Raw genomic sequence first — 17,224 nt, forward strand, 5'->3', positions numbered from 1 at the left:
GATATTTGTGATAAAAACATCTAATTACTCGTCTAAAAATATTTGAAAAGGAAGTGAATACTTTTTATAATCATCAATTCATTTACACCCTTAAACATTTGTGATAAAAATATCTAGTTACTCCTCAAATGGTAGCTTAGAGTGTAAAACACATACTCCTAATTTAAACCATCAAGTAGTTCAAAATAATATCTTTAGAGATGAAGACACTAAAAGTACTAGTATCTTTCCCATTACACTGCCCAAATGAACTGATATACCTTCTCTCATAAAGACTCTTATTTGTAGCCATCTCCAAATCCATTCAAACAACAAAACCCTGTTCTTATAAGCAAGTGAACCAGCCCCTAAACCACCCGAAGACCCTTGGGCTTGAGGACCCAACTCCGTTCGATCAACGACTTTCTGTGACAAATTCTTTTATTGAAAGACACCAGTTTATTCCATATATAAAAATTTAACATCTTCAGGGGAAACAAAATGCAAAAATAAAGTTGGCAAATGTAACATCTTCAGGGGAAACAAAATGCATAAATCAACAACAATCATACACACAAATATATCCATTTTCCTATTGTGTGCATGACATGCTCACATGTACATCAACTTTCCCCAACAAAAATTGGATTAAAGACTACAAAGCGGAACAAAATACCAATTTGCTAAGAATAAGAGTTTTAACTGTGAACGTCACCGGGGTAATACATCTGAAAGAGTTACCTCATTAACAGAGGCTACGGGCTGAGGTGATGTCAAGACTCTTCGCCCCACAGAAAATGCTGGTCGTGTTGGTTCAGACAGTGCCAAAGTGTTGTTTGCTAACATAACAACTACAGATGACATGGTAGGTCTGTCCATTGGATCTTCTTGAACGCACAGCAAGCCAATGTGCATACACTTCAACACTTCATTTAATTGAGATGAATCTACAAGTAAACGGTCAATCAGCTCCTGTGCTTGCCCTTCGGTCCATAATTTCCAAGCCTGCACATTACATAAGTTTGATAAAAGTGAGAACACCAGTGCATGCATACATACTCTTCCTTCATTACATAAGTTTGTTTTCTTTTCAAAGGAGATGGCTAGATAGGAACATACATAAGTGAGGAGGCTATAACCCTGCTCGTATAGGTAAAAACCATTGCTTCTTTTGCCACTTATTATCTCTAGTAAGAGAACACCAAAACTGAATACATCGGACTTCACTGAAAATAGCCCTTCCATGGCATACTCCGGGGCCATATATCCACTGTTTTAAAGTAGATCATAAGAAAATCAGCAATAAGTGATGGGAATCAATATTTGTTTCTATGGCAATTAATGCTTTATAGAAATGGAAGAAAATAGATTGCTTACTATGTCCCGGCTGCTCTATTTGTGTTGGCTTCATTTTGATCTTCACTAAAAATCTTTGCCATCCCAAAGTCTGATATTTTGGGATTCATCTTGTCGTCTAACAGAACATTGCTAGCTTTAAGGTCCCTGTGAATTATTTTGAGTCGAGAATCCTCATGTAGGTATAAAATACCACGAGCAATTCCATTAATTATGAGAAGGCGTCTTTTCCAGTCTAGTTCTACACTTTTAGTTGAATCTGACAATTGAAACACCAAACAGCATTTGAGTTAAACAATATTCTCTAAAGATTTGTTCTTGGCTTCAATTTTTGCTGCATGAACATCAAAAAGTTTACCAAAGAGAAAGAAATCCAAGCTTTTGTTGGGCATGTACTCGTAGACCAGCAATGACTCGCTCCCCTCCAAGCAACAACCAAGGAGTCTGACAAGATTCTTATGTTGTAATTTTGCAATCAAAATAACTTCATTCTTGAATTCCTGCAGTCCTTGGACAGAAGTTCTCGAGAGCCTCTTAACAGCGATCTCCCGGCCGTCTGGTAACACACCCTAGAACCAGTTTTCAGTTTATGCAATTCACTGGAATGAGAAACTGTTGATTATGTTTTCCAAACTAAATTACACAACCTATAATTGATAGTATTCAATGATATTAGTCAAGTTTTAATAACTGGTTGGATGATTTCTCTGCATCCATGAGCAGAGATCATTAAGAACTTCATGATCCAACAATTCTCCTCTTTCTGTTGAGCATTATGAGTCACAATTGTCGACAGTTATATAATACTCATGAAAAAAACCATGGAGCTACCTTGTAAACTGGACCAAATCCTCCCTGTCCAAGCTTATTTTTCTCAGAAAAATGAGCCGTGGCTGCAAGTATAAGATCCAGTTGGATGGTAGGTAAGTCTTGAGATTTTGTCTGACCAATGTTGTAGTCATTGCCGAGCATTCCTCCAACCAAGCCCTTCAATTGAGCTTCTTGATTATCTTCTGTTTTTGCAGGGAAATAGAATTAGCAAGCAGTGTAAACTGTACTAGATAGAAGAATTATGGTAACCATTAATGGAAGTCAGAATATTAATTACCTTTCTTCTTTCTTTTGCTCAGGTAAAAGTAAGAACCAAGCAATGCTGCCCCTAGCAACATTGCTGCTCCACTGGCACTGATTGAGATAATAATTTTTTTCCCTTTACTTCCATGGCTTCCTGATTCTGAAAGGAAAATGTGAACATGTATGAATATGATAAGAGTTTCGGGAGGCTTCTACACATAAATGGGTCCAATTAGAAACAAAAGTTTTAACCTTAGTTAGCTACTTTTGAGTCTAATTACCTTTATTTCTTTGTTAATATGTCATTTTTTTAAGTTTACCTGGACTGTTTGGCGAACGCGGCGGAGGAACGACGGATGCCGGCAGCGATGCGGTGGTGTTAAGGTAGAAAATATCATACCTGACGTGGCAACTGGACGTTAGAACTCTTGCGCTTTTCATCCCGTCGCAGCAATTCGGCAATCTGGAGATAGCATCGGCGATGCAAGAGTTGCAAGCCGAAATTGACAAATGTGGGGTGCACTGAGCAAGCGTATATAGCTGCTGATTCCCCATGATTTTGGTTTCATTAATGGCAAACTTCGTCCCCGGTTCGTTTCTTGCAGCCTGGGTAGCTATGTCTCCCATGGTTTCCCCCAAAACCTGCCTGAACTGGGTCAGGCTCGAAGCGTCAATTTTCAGCGAATTTAACATGAGAACTTTCCCCTTGTTGGAGAAGACGGACTGGTTTGAATACTGCAGCATGCAATTGTCGTACCAGATGATGGCTTCTCTCTGTTTTGGGCACAGCTGCACTATTTCCCCGCTAGCATCCGCCACGCAGTCTCGGCAAGCTTGGGTTGAGACATCGTGGCGGCAGAGGAAGAGGCCGTGGACTTGGTCGGAGGAGCTGCTTCCTGCGGAGGAGTTGTAGAAACCGCTGGTGTTGGCGGCGGTGGAGAGAGCGGACAAGAGGGTGTCGAGGTTGGCTCTGTAGGTACCTTTTGGATCGTAAATGCTTGCATTTGTGCAGAGATTGTAAAGCCGTTGGGAGCCAATTACGTTGGAGGTGAAGCTGAGAAAGCTGAGTAAGAAAATAATTAAGAGGATCGGATTCGGATCCTTCATAATTCTATCTTGCAGTGGCATGATTTTGGGGCCCGATTAAGCATCAGGCCAAGAGATGATAGGAAGAAATGGGTTGTGAGGATCGATGGAAGCAATTGGCCAGCCAGCGGTAGACTTGGCCAGCCTGGTCAACGCCCCGCCGATCCATTTAGGAGGGTTTTTTCGTGGAAGATGGGTCGAGAAAAAGAGGAGAAAAATGAAAAAGAGGAAAAACTCTAGGGATAATGCTAGACGGCCAATCTAGTTGACAATGTGGTCGACAATCTCAATTTATCATGAGATTTTGAAACCAACTTATCGAGATGAAATAATTTGGAGATGAAATAATATGAATCCCCGGCCGCCCGCCCACTTATTAGATCCAGATCGTTCCCCTGTCTCTCTCTCTTTCTTGCTTTCTTCTCTCCGTCTCCTCCACTTCCAGCGTGTCTCCCCCACCTCCGTCATCGGTCTTCCACCAGTAGCGGTCGTCGCCAGTGAGCTCGAAGATGGAGTTGCCGACGAGCTCGAAGAAGGAAACCAGTCGCCGGTGAGCTCGAAGACGAAGAAGCCGCCTACATCGCCGGCGAGCTCGCCTACGTCAGTGGCCGGTGGTCGGTGATCGATGCTCGCAGTGCTCCGTCGATTGAGAAGTCTGATTGCCCACTGCCACCGTCGAATCGCCACAAGGTTGCCGATTTGAGAAGTTCGATTGCTTCGTTTTGAGTCATTCACCAGTGGTAATCTACCAATCTTTCTTTATTTCTTTAATTTGCTTTCGATGCTCTCTATATGACTGTAACTTGATGGTAATCTACCACCATTAATTTTTTTGTTGTTCACTGTCAGTAAATTTTTTGTTGTTCAGTGCCATTAATTTTGTTTGCTATTTCAATTTCAACGTTCACCCTCAACCCAATTTCAACGATGTTCACAGATACAAACCTGAAACTGTCCCTTTGCAGTTCGTCAATCTAGACTCCATTCTAATGTACCTGAATTTTATTTTCGGTTTTAATTTTTTTCTGAATTCATGCCATGTGTGATGCTATGAAATTCGCAAGTACCAGAATAGTAATGAACTCCTGATCAAGGAACTTCCGTTTCAGAGGCTTGTTCGTGAGATTGCGCAAGATTTCAATGAATTTAATCTCTCTATTTTTTCTGTTTATTGTTGTTTTAGGCCGAACACATAAAACTTGTAATAGGATAATTTAATTTGCCATTGTACAGAATGTTCCTTTATTGTTGCAATTATAATTTACTAGAGCCTTGACTCCAATTTTCACATTTTATGGATTGAAAATAAGCGTAAGCAACCTGGATGACCATGGACCTTTGATGTACACTTGGGTATGTCAATCGTGTAAAAGCCTAGATTGCCCATCATAGAATAGGGGGTTATTAATTTTCTCTTTGGTGGAATAAAATATGTGCATCTCTTAATAGATTTTTGTTAGCTTTCTTCTCTCTTTTTTTATTTTAAAAATTATGTATTTATAGATCTCATCATAAAATAATATTGTTTGGATGCAGACTGACCTGAGGTTCCAGAGCCATGCAGTCTTGGCATTGCAGGAAGCAGCAGAGGCATACCTTGTTGGGTTGTCTGAAGATACCAATCTCTGTGCAATTCATGCAAAGCGTGTCACTATGATGCCTAAAGACATTCAGCTTGCAAGGAGAATTAGGAGGGAGAGGGCTTAGTAGCGTGTAGGTGGTGAGGCTATGTGAAGCGAAGTTAATTCTTCTTAGTGATACTAATGGGAACCTTTCTAACAGTGTTTTCTTTGTTAAAACCATATAGTTATGTTGTCCTTCCCTGTGGAAACTAAAAGTTTGGTGCAATGGTTTGGATTGTGTACATAGGATTATGTCTTGATACAGGCTACTTTTTTGGTGCTAATGTCTGATGCGTAAACACCCATTGTGCTGAAATTTTCTGTTGAATCCCCCACTTGAATGTTCTTCCTTACATGCATGCATGTTGATTCATTGGCATCTGGAAAAAATGTTTATTAGGGATACAGAATCCTCACCTTATTAATTGTATGGTATTGGATTTTACACACAAGATTTTGAAGGTTCAACACTTGAGCGGTACGTTAACGGAATGACCAAAACACACAAAAGAGTAATAGTAGTAGTAGCAATAACCAAAATAAAAACATCTAGTCGCGTCATGAACAACAATAATGATGATAGTGTTCATACAAAACCCACTTCACAATCATAAGGCCTTATCTGGTGAGATAATTATCCCCATTAAAACTGTTCTATTTTATCAATAATAATTCATTCAAATGTTCTAACCTTTATTCATTTGCTTAATCTCTCAAATATACACTTTCTATAATAGAGTAAATGACTAAAAAAATATAGATAAAAAGTAACAACCAATCAATGTACTTTACAAGTTTATACATCTCATCTAAGCATATAGCCATACACAATATAAATACTGGTGTAACAACATTATAAATCCAGACTAAACTCAAGGCAATGTACACAATGGGAATGGTTGAAACCAATGTAGAGACTGATGTAACAACATTATATAGCCATTTGAAGATTTGAAGTAGTGCCGGTGTCATTCTTTTGGTTCGTCAGCTATTCAAGAATAGGAAGCGGTTGACGGGATGCCGATGCCGTTCTTTTGGATTGTTGGTGATTCTAGAATGGGAAGCAACTGACGACGGCACCAATGTCAGGTCGTTCTCTGTTGTGTTTACAGAAACCAATGTCACACGTTGTTGTCCACACAACAACTATAAAAGCCCTGAACAGTTGAAATGCTATGTCAGAATTGTTAACATGATTGCAAAATTCACCAACACATAATCTCATAAGCTTAATAACCAATCACACACAAAAGTGAAAGCAGCTACTGAAAACATTCAATGTAGCCGCAAGAGACCAGTTATTCTCTCAATAAAATCGAGGCTTTAAATAGCAACTTCAGCTGTTGATAAATTACAGCAACTTTCAGCCAATTTCAACAAGAAAAGGTAGCACTTTACACTATTACTATTCTGATAGAAGCTTGTCGCAGAAACGAACTTGCAGATATAATCAAAATGCAAAACAATTTCATTCATTCTATGAGAGAGATTGAAATTAAGAGAGTTTCTGAAATTTCAATATAAGAACAGAGCACCACAAATTTCTAATCATGTCCATTGTTAGTCGCAAAGCAAACAAAGCGATTTCCCTTAATTATAACAACAATACAGCATGGTAAATATAAACTTAGGTAGCCCCAATTCGACATATCCATTAACATTGCAAGTAAACATCATCAAGAACAAACCACCTATACAAAACACAAAATTCAAATTAACGAAACTTGAACCCGTAATCTAAACATGTTTATCAAAATTCAGCTGCCACCAGTTAATTTACAGACACTTGCAACGTAATCAATAACAAATAAGGATATAGTGATGAAAAAGAGTGTGGGGCGTGCGCGTGAGTGTGTGGGAGAGAAAGAGGAAGAGGAGGATGGACCTGTTTGACAGACTCGGCGATCTCGAGATCGATGTTGTCGCCGGGGAAGAGAGTGGCGCGGATGGGATCGATGGCGGAGGATAGGCTGTGATCGAAGCACGAGAAAACCCTAGCCGATGGACCAAACAAGATCTGGCTGGAACGGCTTTGCAGGACGCATCTGGCAATTTGGGCAGCCATGAAGGAAGCAAAGAAATAAACAACAAAATCTATAAAAACTGGAACCTGTAAGTACGCGCGTTGTTAGTACAATGAAATGAAAGCTTGCTCCCAGAGCTTCGCCTAAACTGAGAGAGGGAGAGAGAGGGGGGTTACGTACAGCGGGAACGACCGGCAGCGTCGGGAGAGGGAACCACCAGTAGCGAGGGAAGAGGGAACCATCGGCGGCTAGGGAAGAGGTCACTACTGCAGGCGACTCGATCTTCTGGACTTCCGACTGATAGAGGAGCGAGCGAACGACGATCGAATATGGAAAAAACAATATCGCATTGGAGAAGATCTATCCGAAAATGGGGGTGCCTGACGGGGAGAGAGAGAGAGAGAGAATGCATCTTGCAGATACCGACAGCAATGGTGGAGTAGCATCCCAGCTTGAAAAACCAGGCAACAATGGTTTTTGGGCGCGCAGAGAGAAAGAGAGAGAGAGAGAGAGAGAGAGAATATGAGGATGAAGATGAAGGCGTGGGTGGCTTTGCCAACCTTAACAGGGGTAAATTTGTAATTGCCTTTGGGGATATATGTGTAATTTTATATGAGATTGTCGACCACATTGTCAACCAGATTGGCCGTCTAGCATTATCCAAAGTCTAGAGAGTTTGAATTTGATTGGATACTATAACCGGGAGACTTTGAATTTTTTTTTTTTTACTTAATACAGACGTAAATTTTTAATAATTAAAAAATATAATATTCAATCTTTAAAATATTAAACATCAAGATTCAATATCATAAATTTTAAAAATTATCGTTTTAAATTTTTATTGTAATTAAGAGTAAATAAAATTGTTATATACTCTACATAGAATTGTTATATCATATAAAAAAAATTATATCAATAAAACATATCAAATTAAATTTAATACATAAATGTCACATTTCCTCTCTTAATAATTCAACAATTTGATATTTAGTCTATCATGACAAAGACCAAATTTAATAAAGAAAATGCCTAAATTTTATAAAAAAATCTAAAATTTTCATAAAATATGAAAACAAAGATAATGAAACTAAAAATTGACGTAAAATTTTGATAGGTCCAACGAATTTCAAGAGGCTGACCGAACGTCAATTCGTGATATGATTGAGCTAAAATTATGTGTGCACATAGAACACATATTGAAGTTTATTATGAAAGTTAAGATTTTGAATTAATTTAGTATAATTTTTAAATTTATCATGAAAATACTCTCTCGAAATCAGTAAGATTTTTTCAATTTTTCTAACTTTGAGATTGGTTCCTTTATTATTGGAATTGGAGTTGTGTATTTATTGTGTGAGATTGAACATGATTTTTTTGTAACTTATTTGATTATAGACTCTTAGTCCCATAATTTTTCCTTTTTAATTTGGAGGAATTTTTCACATAAAAAAAATCTTGCTTATTTTATGCGTAGTTATGCTTTGTTGTTCTTCGAATATATTTTATTAGATTTGTTAAGAATATTTAAAACATTTCATACATTGTATTGTAAAAATTAAATTTAGTCCAAACTAAAATTCAAAATGTATTTATTTTTTATGGTATGAGCTATGAAAGAGTTTAAATATTCTTAATAATTCTTTGTCCTTATATATTTTATTAAATAATATTTAAAATATTTAATAAACTAAATTATATAAAAAATAAGTGAGAATTAAAAATAATTTTATTCTATGTTTTCAATAAAAAAAACAAATATTTCAGCAAAAAAAAAAAAAAGAACAAACAAACAAAAAAACCATTTAACTTAATGGAGCGGGCGGGAGAGAGCAAATCAAACCGACAATTCAAAGTGAAGCCGAAAACCCTAATTCGAAGGGAAGCTAAAACCATCTGAAATCTCTGATTCTCGCCCGAACCATGGAGAGAATGAGACAGTGGAGGCGAGAATCAGACAGTGGAGACCTTAGCCGATCGTCGCCGTCACTTCGTAGGTACGCAGTGAGCACGTCGCAAGTAAGCTTTCGTCCTTCTTTCTCTTCGTTTTCCTTCCATTTACTCTCTTCTCTTCCTCGTCTTTCTGCAATCGCCGAGAGTTCACCGTCAGCGGCAACTCTTTGCACCACTGGTGCCAGAAATTTCAATTCCTTTTTTCCATTTCCTCTTTCTTTCTGTTATCTGTGATGTCGCAGTGAGCGCTGCGAAGGTCTGGCCGAAACCCTAGCCAAAGCAGAAATTGAACCAGTTAATTTTTTTACATAGCATTTGGTCGAGCCAAGGGCTTTAGCTCTTTGGATCTGGAGACCATCCGATTGATTAGTCCGCTAACATCATCCCTTAGGCGAAATTTTCGGTCTCCGTGTGGGCTTCTGGATTTTGCTTGATTTAGTTGTTGTTTTCAGGAGTTGGAGGGCTTACATTGCAAGGATGATGACAGATTTTCTATTAATTGTTCGTCATATTCTCCATCTGGCATGTTCCGACTTCAATAGGAAAACCTCTCAATTTTCATTTGTTCGTGGTTTCAGGCTACGGTGGTTTGACATCGAAGAGAAATTTTGTGTATCATGTAAATGAACAGGAACTCCTTTACTCATTTATCCTCTTCTCTTAATTTCTCTCTGAAACCGACTCTTTTTCTGTGCGTGTGTATGTCTATAAATCTCAGGTTTCAATTTCTTAAATTCTCTCTGAAATCTCACTACTTTTCTGTGCTTGCTTCGGTGTAATTTCTGATCCCAGGTTTCGATCTTTATGAAACCCACACTCTTGTGTGTTTGAAATTTCTGATTCCAAGTTTTCATTTTCACTCAACAAAGGCAAGTTATTTTGTTGATGAAGGAGCAAGTCCCCCTAGCCATGATTCCCAAGTATGGTTTTCTTTCTCTCTGTCTCTAGCTTTTTATATATAGATAGACGGCATGCCACTGTTTTTTCACTGTCTTGCTTATGTCTCTGATTTGGCATTGTATTTAGTTTAGTCCCCTTAGATGTTGCTGTTGCTATTCCTTTGGGCTGAAATAGAACCACCTCCTGCCACATTCCAAAACCCCTCAAGAAGATTCAAGGATATGGCTTTAGAGAAAAGTTGATTTAGACATTCAGCTGCAATGATAAAGAGGAAGGGAGACAAAGGGCCACCTTGCCTTAACCCCTTCTCCATTCTGAACCTACCGAGCAAAGAAAGTTGTGGATTGCCTACACAGGCTTTAATCCATTTGATCCATTTGCTCCCAAAACCCATCACTTTCAAAACGTTGTATAAGAATTCCCAAGATGCGCAATCAAAAGGCTTTTTCAAAGTTTTAACTATAATTGAATCCCTTCCGTATGAACATATTGTTCATACGCTCAAACCTTACCAATTCATTTTCCACAAGGACCCCATTGAAGATTTGCCTGCCTTTCACATAAGCACTCTGATTTTCCCCAACAACTTCATGAATAATATCTTTTAATCGCTGAACCAACAGCTTTGAAATCTAAACCTTAAACCATCAGCTTGATGAATAAGACCTTTTAATCAAATTTTGTTGATGAATTTAATGAGAAAGGCTGCCTTCCTACTGTGGTAAAAATGGTCATTTCTTAACTTAATTCCTAAACGTGAGGGGCCTTCAAAAATTTTGGATTTTAGACCTGTTAGTCTTAAATTTTTAGAGCCCTGATGGTACTGGTATATATTTTTTGGTTCAAAGAATATTGTCAATGCATCATCTTGAGTTAGATCAGCTATTTGAATTTATTGTGGAGGTTGTTTTTTGGTCCGTGTTATGTCCCTCTACTAAAGATGCGCTAGGTTTTTTAGCAAAGTCCTTCCAAGCTTTGTACTGAATAAGTGTGGCAGAAATTTTTCTTAGGAAGGATTGTTTCAATTTTGGATGAATTCTATAGAACATTATACTTAAACCCCTGTGGAAAGTTTTGGAAACAAATATAGCTGATGTCTCACAGCAAGAATCCACTGATGGAATGCTCTTAGTCATGTTCATAACTAGTAAACTTACTTTCTGCTTTGAATCTCTTGGTTTTGATTGAGATAGCTAGTTTCAAGATCATGTTGCACATGTTTGTTCTGCCAAGTTGTTTCTTTAACTGATTTATTTAGGTACTACTGCTATTTTCATATTAGTATCATTTTCTACTGAACCCATGCTTTTTGTTTTTTTGGCAATTTGTTTTCTTTTGGGTAACCAGTTCACTGGAAGCATCCCAAATACCGTTGAGAGCCCGGCTTTCCAACTTTTAAGCCTTTTGGGACTGAGCTGACAACTTGTTTCAGCTTGGAACAATCACTGATAACTTCCATCAAACCTTCTGTTTCTTGATATTGAAAATTCTTGAAAATTTGTGTCCTACTGTAATCTTTTGAAAATTAAAACAGTTAAAGAGTCATCTCTACGCTTGTGCTAAGTTGAGAGGACTCTTTCAATAGTCAATGTTGCAAAACAATCCCTTTTTTTCTTTTTTACTTGTTTGATTGTTTTTGGTTATTTTGTCTTTATTTATGGAGAATTTTTTTCTTGTCCATCTATGTAATACCCTGCTCTCCCAAGTGCAAAGTTGTCAAAGGTGCAAGGCAAAGAGTGGGCCTCAGGCACATGAGGCGTGCATTTATTCAAAATGCTTGTAAAATACTTATACACTATCCGTTTCAATATGCATAAGGAGATAGATGCAAACTCATAAAATCATAAATGATAACTGACCAAGCCTATAATAAAAACTAATGTTATTGCAACTGCGAAAGAGATTAGAAGAAAGAAAAAATTATAGCAAAACACATTACAAAAAACAATTATAGAAAAAAATTAGTTTCTTCTAGTTTCTTTTGCAATTAGAAGAAAAAAAAATTGTAGTAGAACACACAACACAAGAGTTACAGAACTACAATTAGTTTCTTTTAAATTGCAAAAGAAATTAGAAGCGAATGAACATCTCTGTCAAAGGACCCCGGCAAGTGGGAGATCTAGCAGACCTCCAGCTTACACCACTAGGTTTGTCTCTCACCAATATACAAGAATATGCAATCCAATCATTAAGAAATAGAGTTTTAATGCATTTATATATACAAGGAATGAGCCTCGGTGGTGATGCCTCTATGTGCCTTGTGCCTAGGCTCGCATTTGACAACTATGCTCAGATGTGTTATTAAGCCAAAAATCTGGAGGATTTTTTAATAGTTAATTCTATTTTTATTTATTTAATTAATTCCTTCCCCCTTGGCTAATCTAGTGAATCCAACAATGGCAAACTATCAAAAAATTAACTCTAATCAAGCAAGCAAATTGCTTTCTGTAAAATAATATTATATAAATAACTGACAAAGTAACATGTTATAAAATGATATTTTATAATCTCAAATTTATATATACTATATAAACATAATGTTAAATTTATTTATATACCATATAGGTTAGGCTGGGGAATACTAATACCACCCTTGTCCTGCCCCTGGAAAAAATTATTTGGACTTTGCCTTGCCTTGGGTCCCAGCCAAAGATCATTGGCCTTGCCCCAAACAAGGTGGGGCAAGGCGGGTTTTTTTTTTCCATATGTAAGCGAGTCCCAGCAGGGATGGATTTTTTTGCGGGGACGGGTTTTGGTTACTTAAGTTTCAATAATAGTCACTATAGAGTTTGACTCTTAATCTCTTTTGAAAATACCATCATTTAGTCTAAAATCACGATTAAGGATGATAATTAGAGTTTTAGTGCATCTAAATGTAGTTTAGATCAAATCTTAATTATAGTAACAGTTCATAAACAACTTTAAGTTGAACTTGTGTAAGAAAATCACTTGTACGAGTAGGACAACATTCAACATTTTCAAAAATTTATGTAAAGTTTGTTGTTTCAGACTTCACTGCTGTAGCGCTCTTATGAATTTTAAGCATTTTTCATTGGAAAGGTTACTTGATGGGTTACAACATATACTAAGCTCATTCAGTTTTATTTAGGTTTGATCTTCCAGAAATTGGCTAAAAAATCAGCTGATCTGATTGAGCAACTGCAGAGTGCAGTTGTTACTAAATTGGGTATATCTTTTTCCACACAAGTTGGATGGATGAGAAACCATGTTTGATAGAAACTAGCCTATCATGTGAAATTTTCTTGAAATTCTAAACGTCTTCTTCAGCTCCCAACATTTATCACAAATTTTCTCAACAGGCTAATGCCCAATAATGTCCTGTTTTAGGTGATTTGGACAGAATTTGGAATCCAAACTCCGAGAACATACCTTTTTCACTGGATTCATCACATTGAAAAGTTCATTGCGACTAATTGAGCTCAAGTGAACCTCCACTCGCTATTTCAAATCCTCAAAAATGTAGACATCCTACAACAAAGACCACAAAGCTCAAGTATTGAATTTGAAACCACATTGCTATCCTCATAACCATGCCGCCCCAGTCCAAACATGTTGCCTCTACCACTTTGGGAACTGGCACATAGTGTCAACCCCAACCCCAAGGCCTCCCATGGTCTCCATCCTCCCATTCTTTGCTTTTGACTCACTCAACAACTCATCACTAGTAATTTTGATGGATCTTAGTTGTATGAGGCAAGGCTTTGAAGCAGGAAATTGAGACAACTGGTGAGGATTTTGCCAATGACTTGGGGGACTTCTCTTTGTCGATCAAGCAATAAAGATGGACCACCAAGCATGAAAGAAGATTTAAGGGCATCATTGGAGGTGCTGAAAGTTAGGATTTTGGTCCTTTTGTTGATGCTATTTGGGGGATTGGGAATTGGAGGTGTCTCTGAAAAGATGGATCATCCTATTTCTCTCTGCCCCTCGTTTATTTAAGTAATATGAAATAGGATAATACTAAGGTGCAATCAATGCACATTGTTTTCATACAATGTTCATTTATTGCACTTTGTTTTCAGCTTTCAAATTCTCTTATTGTTTGGTGAGGAATACATCGTGTTTTGAGTTCAACCAATACAATTGTTTTGAATTTGAAAACGAGGTACAGAAAAAGGGCACCTTAAAAATGAGGTCCATTTAGTGCACCCCTTAACCATCCCCACCAGAGATATGTAGATAGAATGCAATGCTGTTTTGTGTTGTAGATGACACTTATCCTTCATTGCAAGGGTGACCAACTATCCCTTGGCTTGGGGACTATCTCTAACAAAGATGGGATGATAAGCAATGAAGGATAATTGTCAACAGGATATCTGTTGACAGTAGAGATAGTCCCCAAGGGGTAGTTTGGCAATTTTCTTTTACAAGTTACTGACATGATTCAAGCAACAACAGGATATCTGTTGTATATGAGAAGAAGTTATTTTAAATGCCCTACCCAAATAGTTCTATTTTTTATCCAGCAGTCTAAAGTCTTGAAATTATAGTTTACTACTGAAATGGCTATGGAACGTTCACAATAATGTTTTGAGGAACTTGTTGAAGCTGAGCGACACTTTACTGGAGCTGATGTTGGAGGTTCCAAAACATACACCATCAACCCTAAGAAGAATGGCCTGCCATTAACATTTGATGGAGTATCTCAGCAGTAGTTATGGATGTGTAGAAACAATTTCTTGGGAGTTGTTAAGGTTTTTGTCAGTGAAGTTACTACACAACATACCATCTTTGTATTTGGCTTTTTCAATATGTTCCTTGTGTCTTGTGTAGCAAGGGATGTTCCATTGCTACCAAGCTTCTGAAGATTGGCTCAAATCTGAAAGGTGTGGTAGCTTACCATCTTGAGTTGCTTAGGTTTTGTTAGAGAAGTTGCTGCACGATATATTGTGTTTGTTTCCTTTCAATTTGTTTCTTATGCTGTATTATATTTCCCCGAAACAAAGAGCAGAGTTATACTATTGATCGTGAGTTTTTCCAGATTTGTTCAAGCCGAAAGTGGTTGGAAGATGCCTTTAAGCAACATACAGGCTCTCTGGAAGAGAATGCACAAACTTTGAAGAGGAATGCAAGCAATAGCGGGAGATGAAGATGGGTAAAGAAAATTGCTCAAATATCATATTGTTTTGACTTTGTTTTAAGTCAAAACTAACGATCTTTTGCAATGATCTCAAGTATTTATGAGGAGTTGTTAATCTGCTGGTTGCATTCGGGAATCCTTGGGGGGGGGGGGGGGGGGGGGGGGGGGGTCGATCGGGAGTTAGCAGCTGGAGAGAAGCTACAGAGCTCCTAAAACTGAATTCCAGCTGGTTGAAACAAAATTCAACCCTGCATCTCGTTACTAAATATTTATTCTGTTATCTGTATGCGGTATATAGTTAAATCATGCCATGCGTGAAGGGGCTCAACGCCAGTAAGTTATGGGAGCTTAGGTGAAGGTGTATCGTTTAATGGAGTTTATTTTCTCATTGCTGGCAATCTCGTCCTGGGAATTGACAGGTGAGCTCTATATGTCTCTGGCGGACCCAAGTAGTTCTTGGGCCCCGTTTTATAACAACTATAGGCAATTCAAAAAAAATTTATGGGTTGAAAGACTTTTTCAACAATAATAAACCTGTACTAAACAAACTTTATAACGGGCCACCTTTCGAAGGCTCATTTATTAAATGTGAGAAATATTAAAACCATGACAGTGGGGATAAGTTCGCTAAGTAACCGGAAAAATTGGTCAAAATCGTTCTCGGCCATTCAATTTCGTGGTCAGTGCTTGGCGCACAAGTCAGATGGCAGATTCGGGGACTTTAGGCCGACAACCGACAGGTGGTGCTAGTGTAAAAATGCAAAGTTCTCAATTAGTAATGGCCCATTACTAAGGGCCAATTAAAAAAAATTTAGGCCTGTAAATCCGCGCCTTCGATACTGTCGGCCCATTTAGAAGGCAGACAAAAGTTTCAAAATTTGCGGCCCATTTATTTGCGCCGAGCTTACTTGTCTAGGCCTACATTCTTGGGCCCATTAATGTGGGCCGCAACAATGACGGACCATTAAGTAATATGTCGACCCACATTATATCGGCCCATTAATGTGTGGCAACAATGATGGCCCATTAAGTCTGGGCCGAAGAATTTGTCGGCCCATTTCGGCAGACATACTTAATGGGCCTAGTTTTTTGTCCGCCCATATCTGTGGGCCGACAATACTGAAGCCCATTAGGGCAGGCCGACAAAAATTTCAAAATTTCAGTGACCCATTTATTTTATGGCCCACTAATCTGGGCCGATATTGTTGCTGACATTTCTGTCTGCCCATCTATGTGGGCCAATGGCCCATTACCTGGTCCGGGCCGGCCAATTACCCTGTGACAATAAAGTTCAGGCCCATTGAAGAACCGCACGATCTGGACCGGCATATTCCAGGCCCATTTTTTGGCGACAGCTATGACCCACTAATCTTTGGAAAATTTATAAGGGCCATTTTTTGCGGACCGACAAAATTGCAGAGGTCCATTGGTCTACAAACAAATATTGGCACATGTGGGACCAAAATGTTCGGGATAATACCTACTCTGAAAATCAATGGGCCCATCGAAGCCTAATAAAAAAACATGTTAAAAGTATATTTACAGGTGGTGCAAAATTGGCAATAGTAGCCAATAAAAAACGAAACTCGCGTGCTCTTAACTTCGAGGTGTCTCATTTACATGCCTAATCCAGCCCGACTTAAATTGCAACTGCAGTTACATCTCTCCCCAGTTTCTTGAAGAATGTGAGAACTTTCAATTTCCAATGAGGAAGAAGCAACTCCTGCGAACACCCAAACAAGCATTTAAAATTAGGTGTAAGATCACGTATCAAGAACAAAACTCGAAAACAAGAAAATATACCCAAATTAGCGTTATATTCATTCAAACAAAACACAATTTTCCTGTGAGGTCTGACACACCTTTAGATTTGCTGCTTACACCTAAGCCTACAGAATCACGACAATTTTTTAACTAAATAAAAAGATATAGGATGACAGAAAAAATTTGCTGAGAAATTGTGGATTAGAGTCCATATAACAAGAGAAAATCACCAAAAGTAAGAAGTCCCTGGAAATCTTGCTTGGGATGACCTTTATTGAGCTTTACACGTTGATAATAGAAACATCAAAGATACAGAATATGATCCAATAGTAGATACCCAGAGGGGGTGGAAAATATGAGCAGTATAG

At 38.1% G+C, this 17,224-nt stretch overlaps 2 protein-coding genes and 2 long non-coding RNA genes across 5 annotated transcripts; 2 read left to right on the forward strand and 2 right to left on the reverse strand.

Annotated features, from left to right (window-relative positions):
- Nucleotides 1-531: 531 nt before the first annotated feature.
- Nucleotides 532-3,683, reverse strand: LOC127808920 (cysteine-rich receptor-like protein kinase 15). Its single transcript, XM_052347656.1, has 7 exons — nucleotides 2,730-3,683; nucleotides 2,444-2,569; nucleotides 2,167-2,348; nucleotides 1,694-1,904; nucleotides 1,357-1,594; nucleotides 1,099-1,249; nucleotides 532-984 (listed from the first exon to the last, which is right to left on the reverse strand). The coding sequence occupies exons 1-7, from the start codon at nucleotides 3,535-3,537 to the stop codon at nucleotides 691-693; spliced, it is 2,010 nt and encodes a 669-aa protein (XP_052203616.1). The 5' UTR covers nucleotides 3,538-3,683; the 3' UTR covers nucleotides 532-690.
- Nucleotides 3,684-3,786: 103 nt separating this feature from the next.
- On the forward strand, nucleotides 3,787-5,433 carry LOC127808924 (uncharacterized). Its single transcript, XR_008025004.1, has 2 exons — nucleotides 3,787-4,235; nucleotides 5,032-5,433. It is a non-coding gene; the product is annotated as an uncharacterized LOC127808924 (long non-coding RNA).
- A 356-nt stretch (nucleotides 5,434-5,789) lies between these two features.
- On the reverse strand, nucleotides 5,790-7,655 carry LOC127808923 (isocitrate dehydrogenase [NAD] catalytic subunit 6, mitochondrial-like). 2 transcript variants are annotated; one of them, XM_052347657.1, is made up of 3 exons: nucleotides 7,322-7,655; nucleotides 7,003-7,162; nucleotides 5,790-6,274 (listed from the first exon to the last, which is right to left on the reverse strand). In XM_052347657.1, the coding sequence occupies exons 1-3, from the start codon at nucleotides 7,381-7,383 to the stop codon at nucleotides 6,239-6,241; spliced, it is 258 nt and encodes an 85-aa protein (XP_052203617.1). In that variant the 5' UTR covers nucleotides 7,384-7,655; the 3' UTR covers nucleotides 5,790-6,238. The 2 variants fall into 2 exon arrangements, 1 of the variants encoding a protein (XP_052203617.1); XR_008025003.1 differs by having other exon boundaries at nucleotides 5,792-6,274; nucleotides 7,003-7,227.
- Nucleotides 7,656-8,965: 1,310 nt separating this feature from the next.
- Nucleotides 8,966-15,547, forward strand: LOC127808925 (uncharacterized). Its single transcript, XR_008025005.1, has 4 exons — nucleotides 8,966-9,157; nucleotides 9,544-9,710; nucleotides 9,884-10,011; nucleotides 14,994-15,547. It is a non-coding gene; the product is annotated as an uncharacterized LOC127808925 (long non-coding RNA).
- The last annotated feature ends 1,677 nt before the right edge of the window (nucleotides 15,548-17,224 follow it).

This window comes from Diospyros lotus, chromosome 8 (assembly GCF_014633365.1).
Source record: "Diospyros lotus cultivar Yz01 chromosome 8, ASM1463336v1, whole genome shotgun sequence".
Lineage (NCBI taxonomy): Eukaryota > Viridiplantae > Streptophyta > Magnoliopsida > Ericales > Ebenaceae > Diospyros > Diospyros lotus.

Excerpts from the sequence above, each read along its gene's own strand:
- LOC127808920 (XM_052347656.1), bottom strand. The coding sequence starts at position 3,537 with ATGCCACTGCAAGATAGAATTATGAAGGATCCGAATCCGATCCTCTTA. Across the intron at positions 2,570-2,729 it reads GCGTTCGCCAAACAGTCCAG|AATCAGGAAGCCATGGAAGT; the intron begins GTAAACTTAAAA and ends TTTTCCTTTCAG. Across the intron at positions 1,905-2,166 it reads GATTTGGTCCAGTTTACAAG|GGTGTGTTACCAGACGGCCG; the intron begins GTAGCTCCATGG and ends AACTGGTTCTAG.
- LOC127808923 (XM_052347657.1), bottom strand. The coding sequence starts at position 7,383 with ATGGTTCCCTCTTCCCTCGCTACTGGTGGTTCCCTCTCCCGACGCTGC. Across the intron at positions 7,163-7,321 it reads CGCTGCCGGTCGTTCCCGCT|ATGCGTCCTGCAAAGCCGTT; the intron begins GTACGTAACCCC and ends CCAAATTGCCAG. Across the intron at positions 6,275-7,002 it reads TCGCCGAGTCTGTCAAACAG|GGCTTTTATAGTTGTTGTGT; the intron begins GTCCATCCTCCT and ends TCAACTGTTCAG.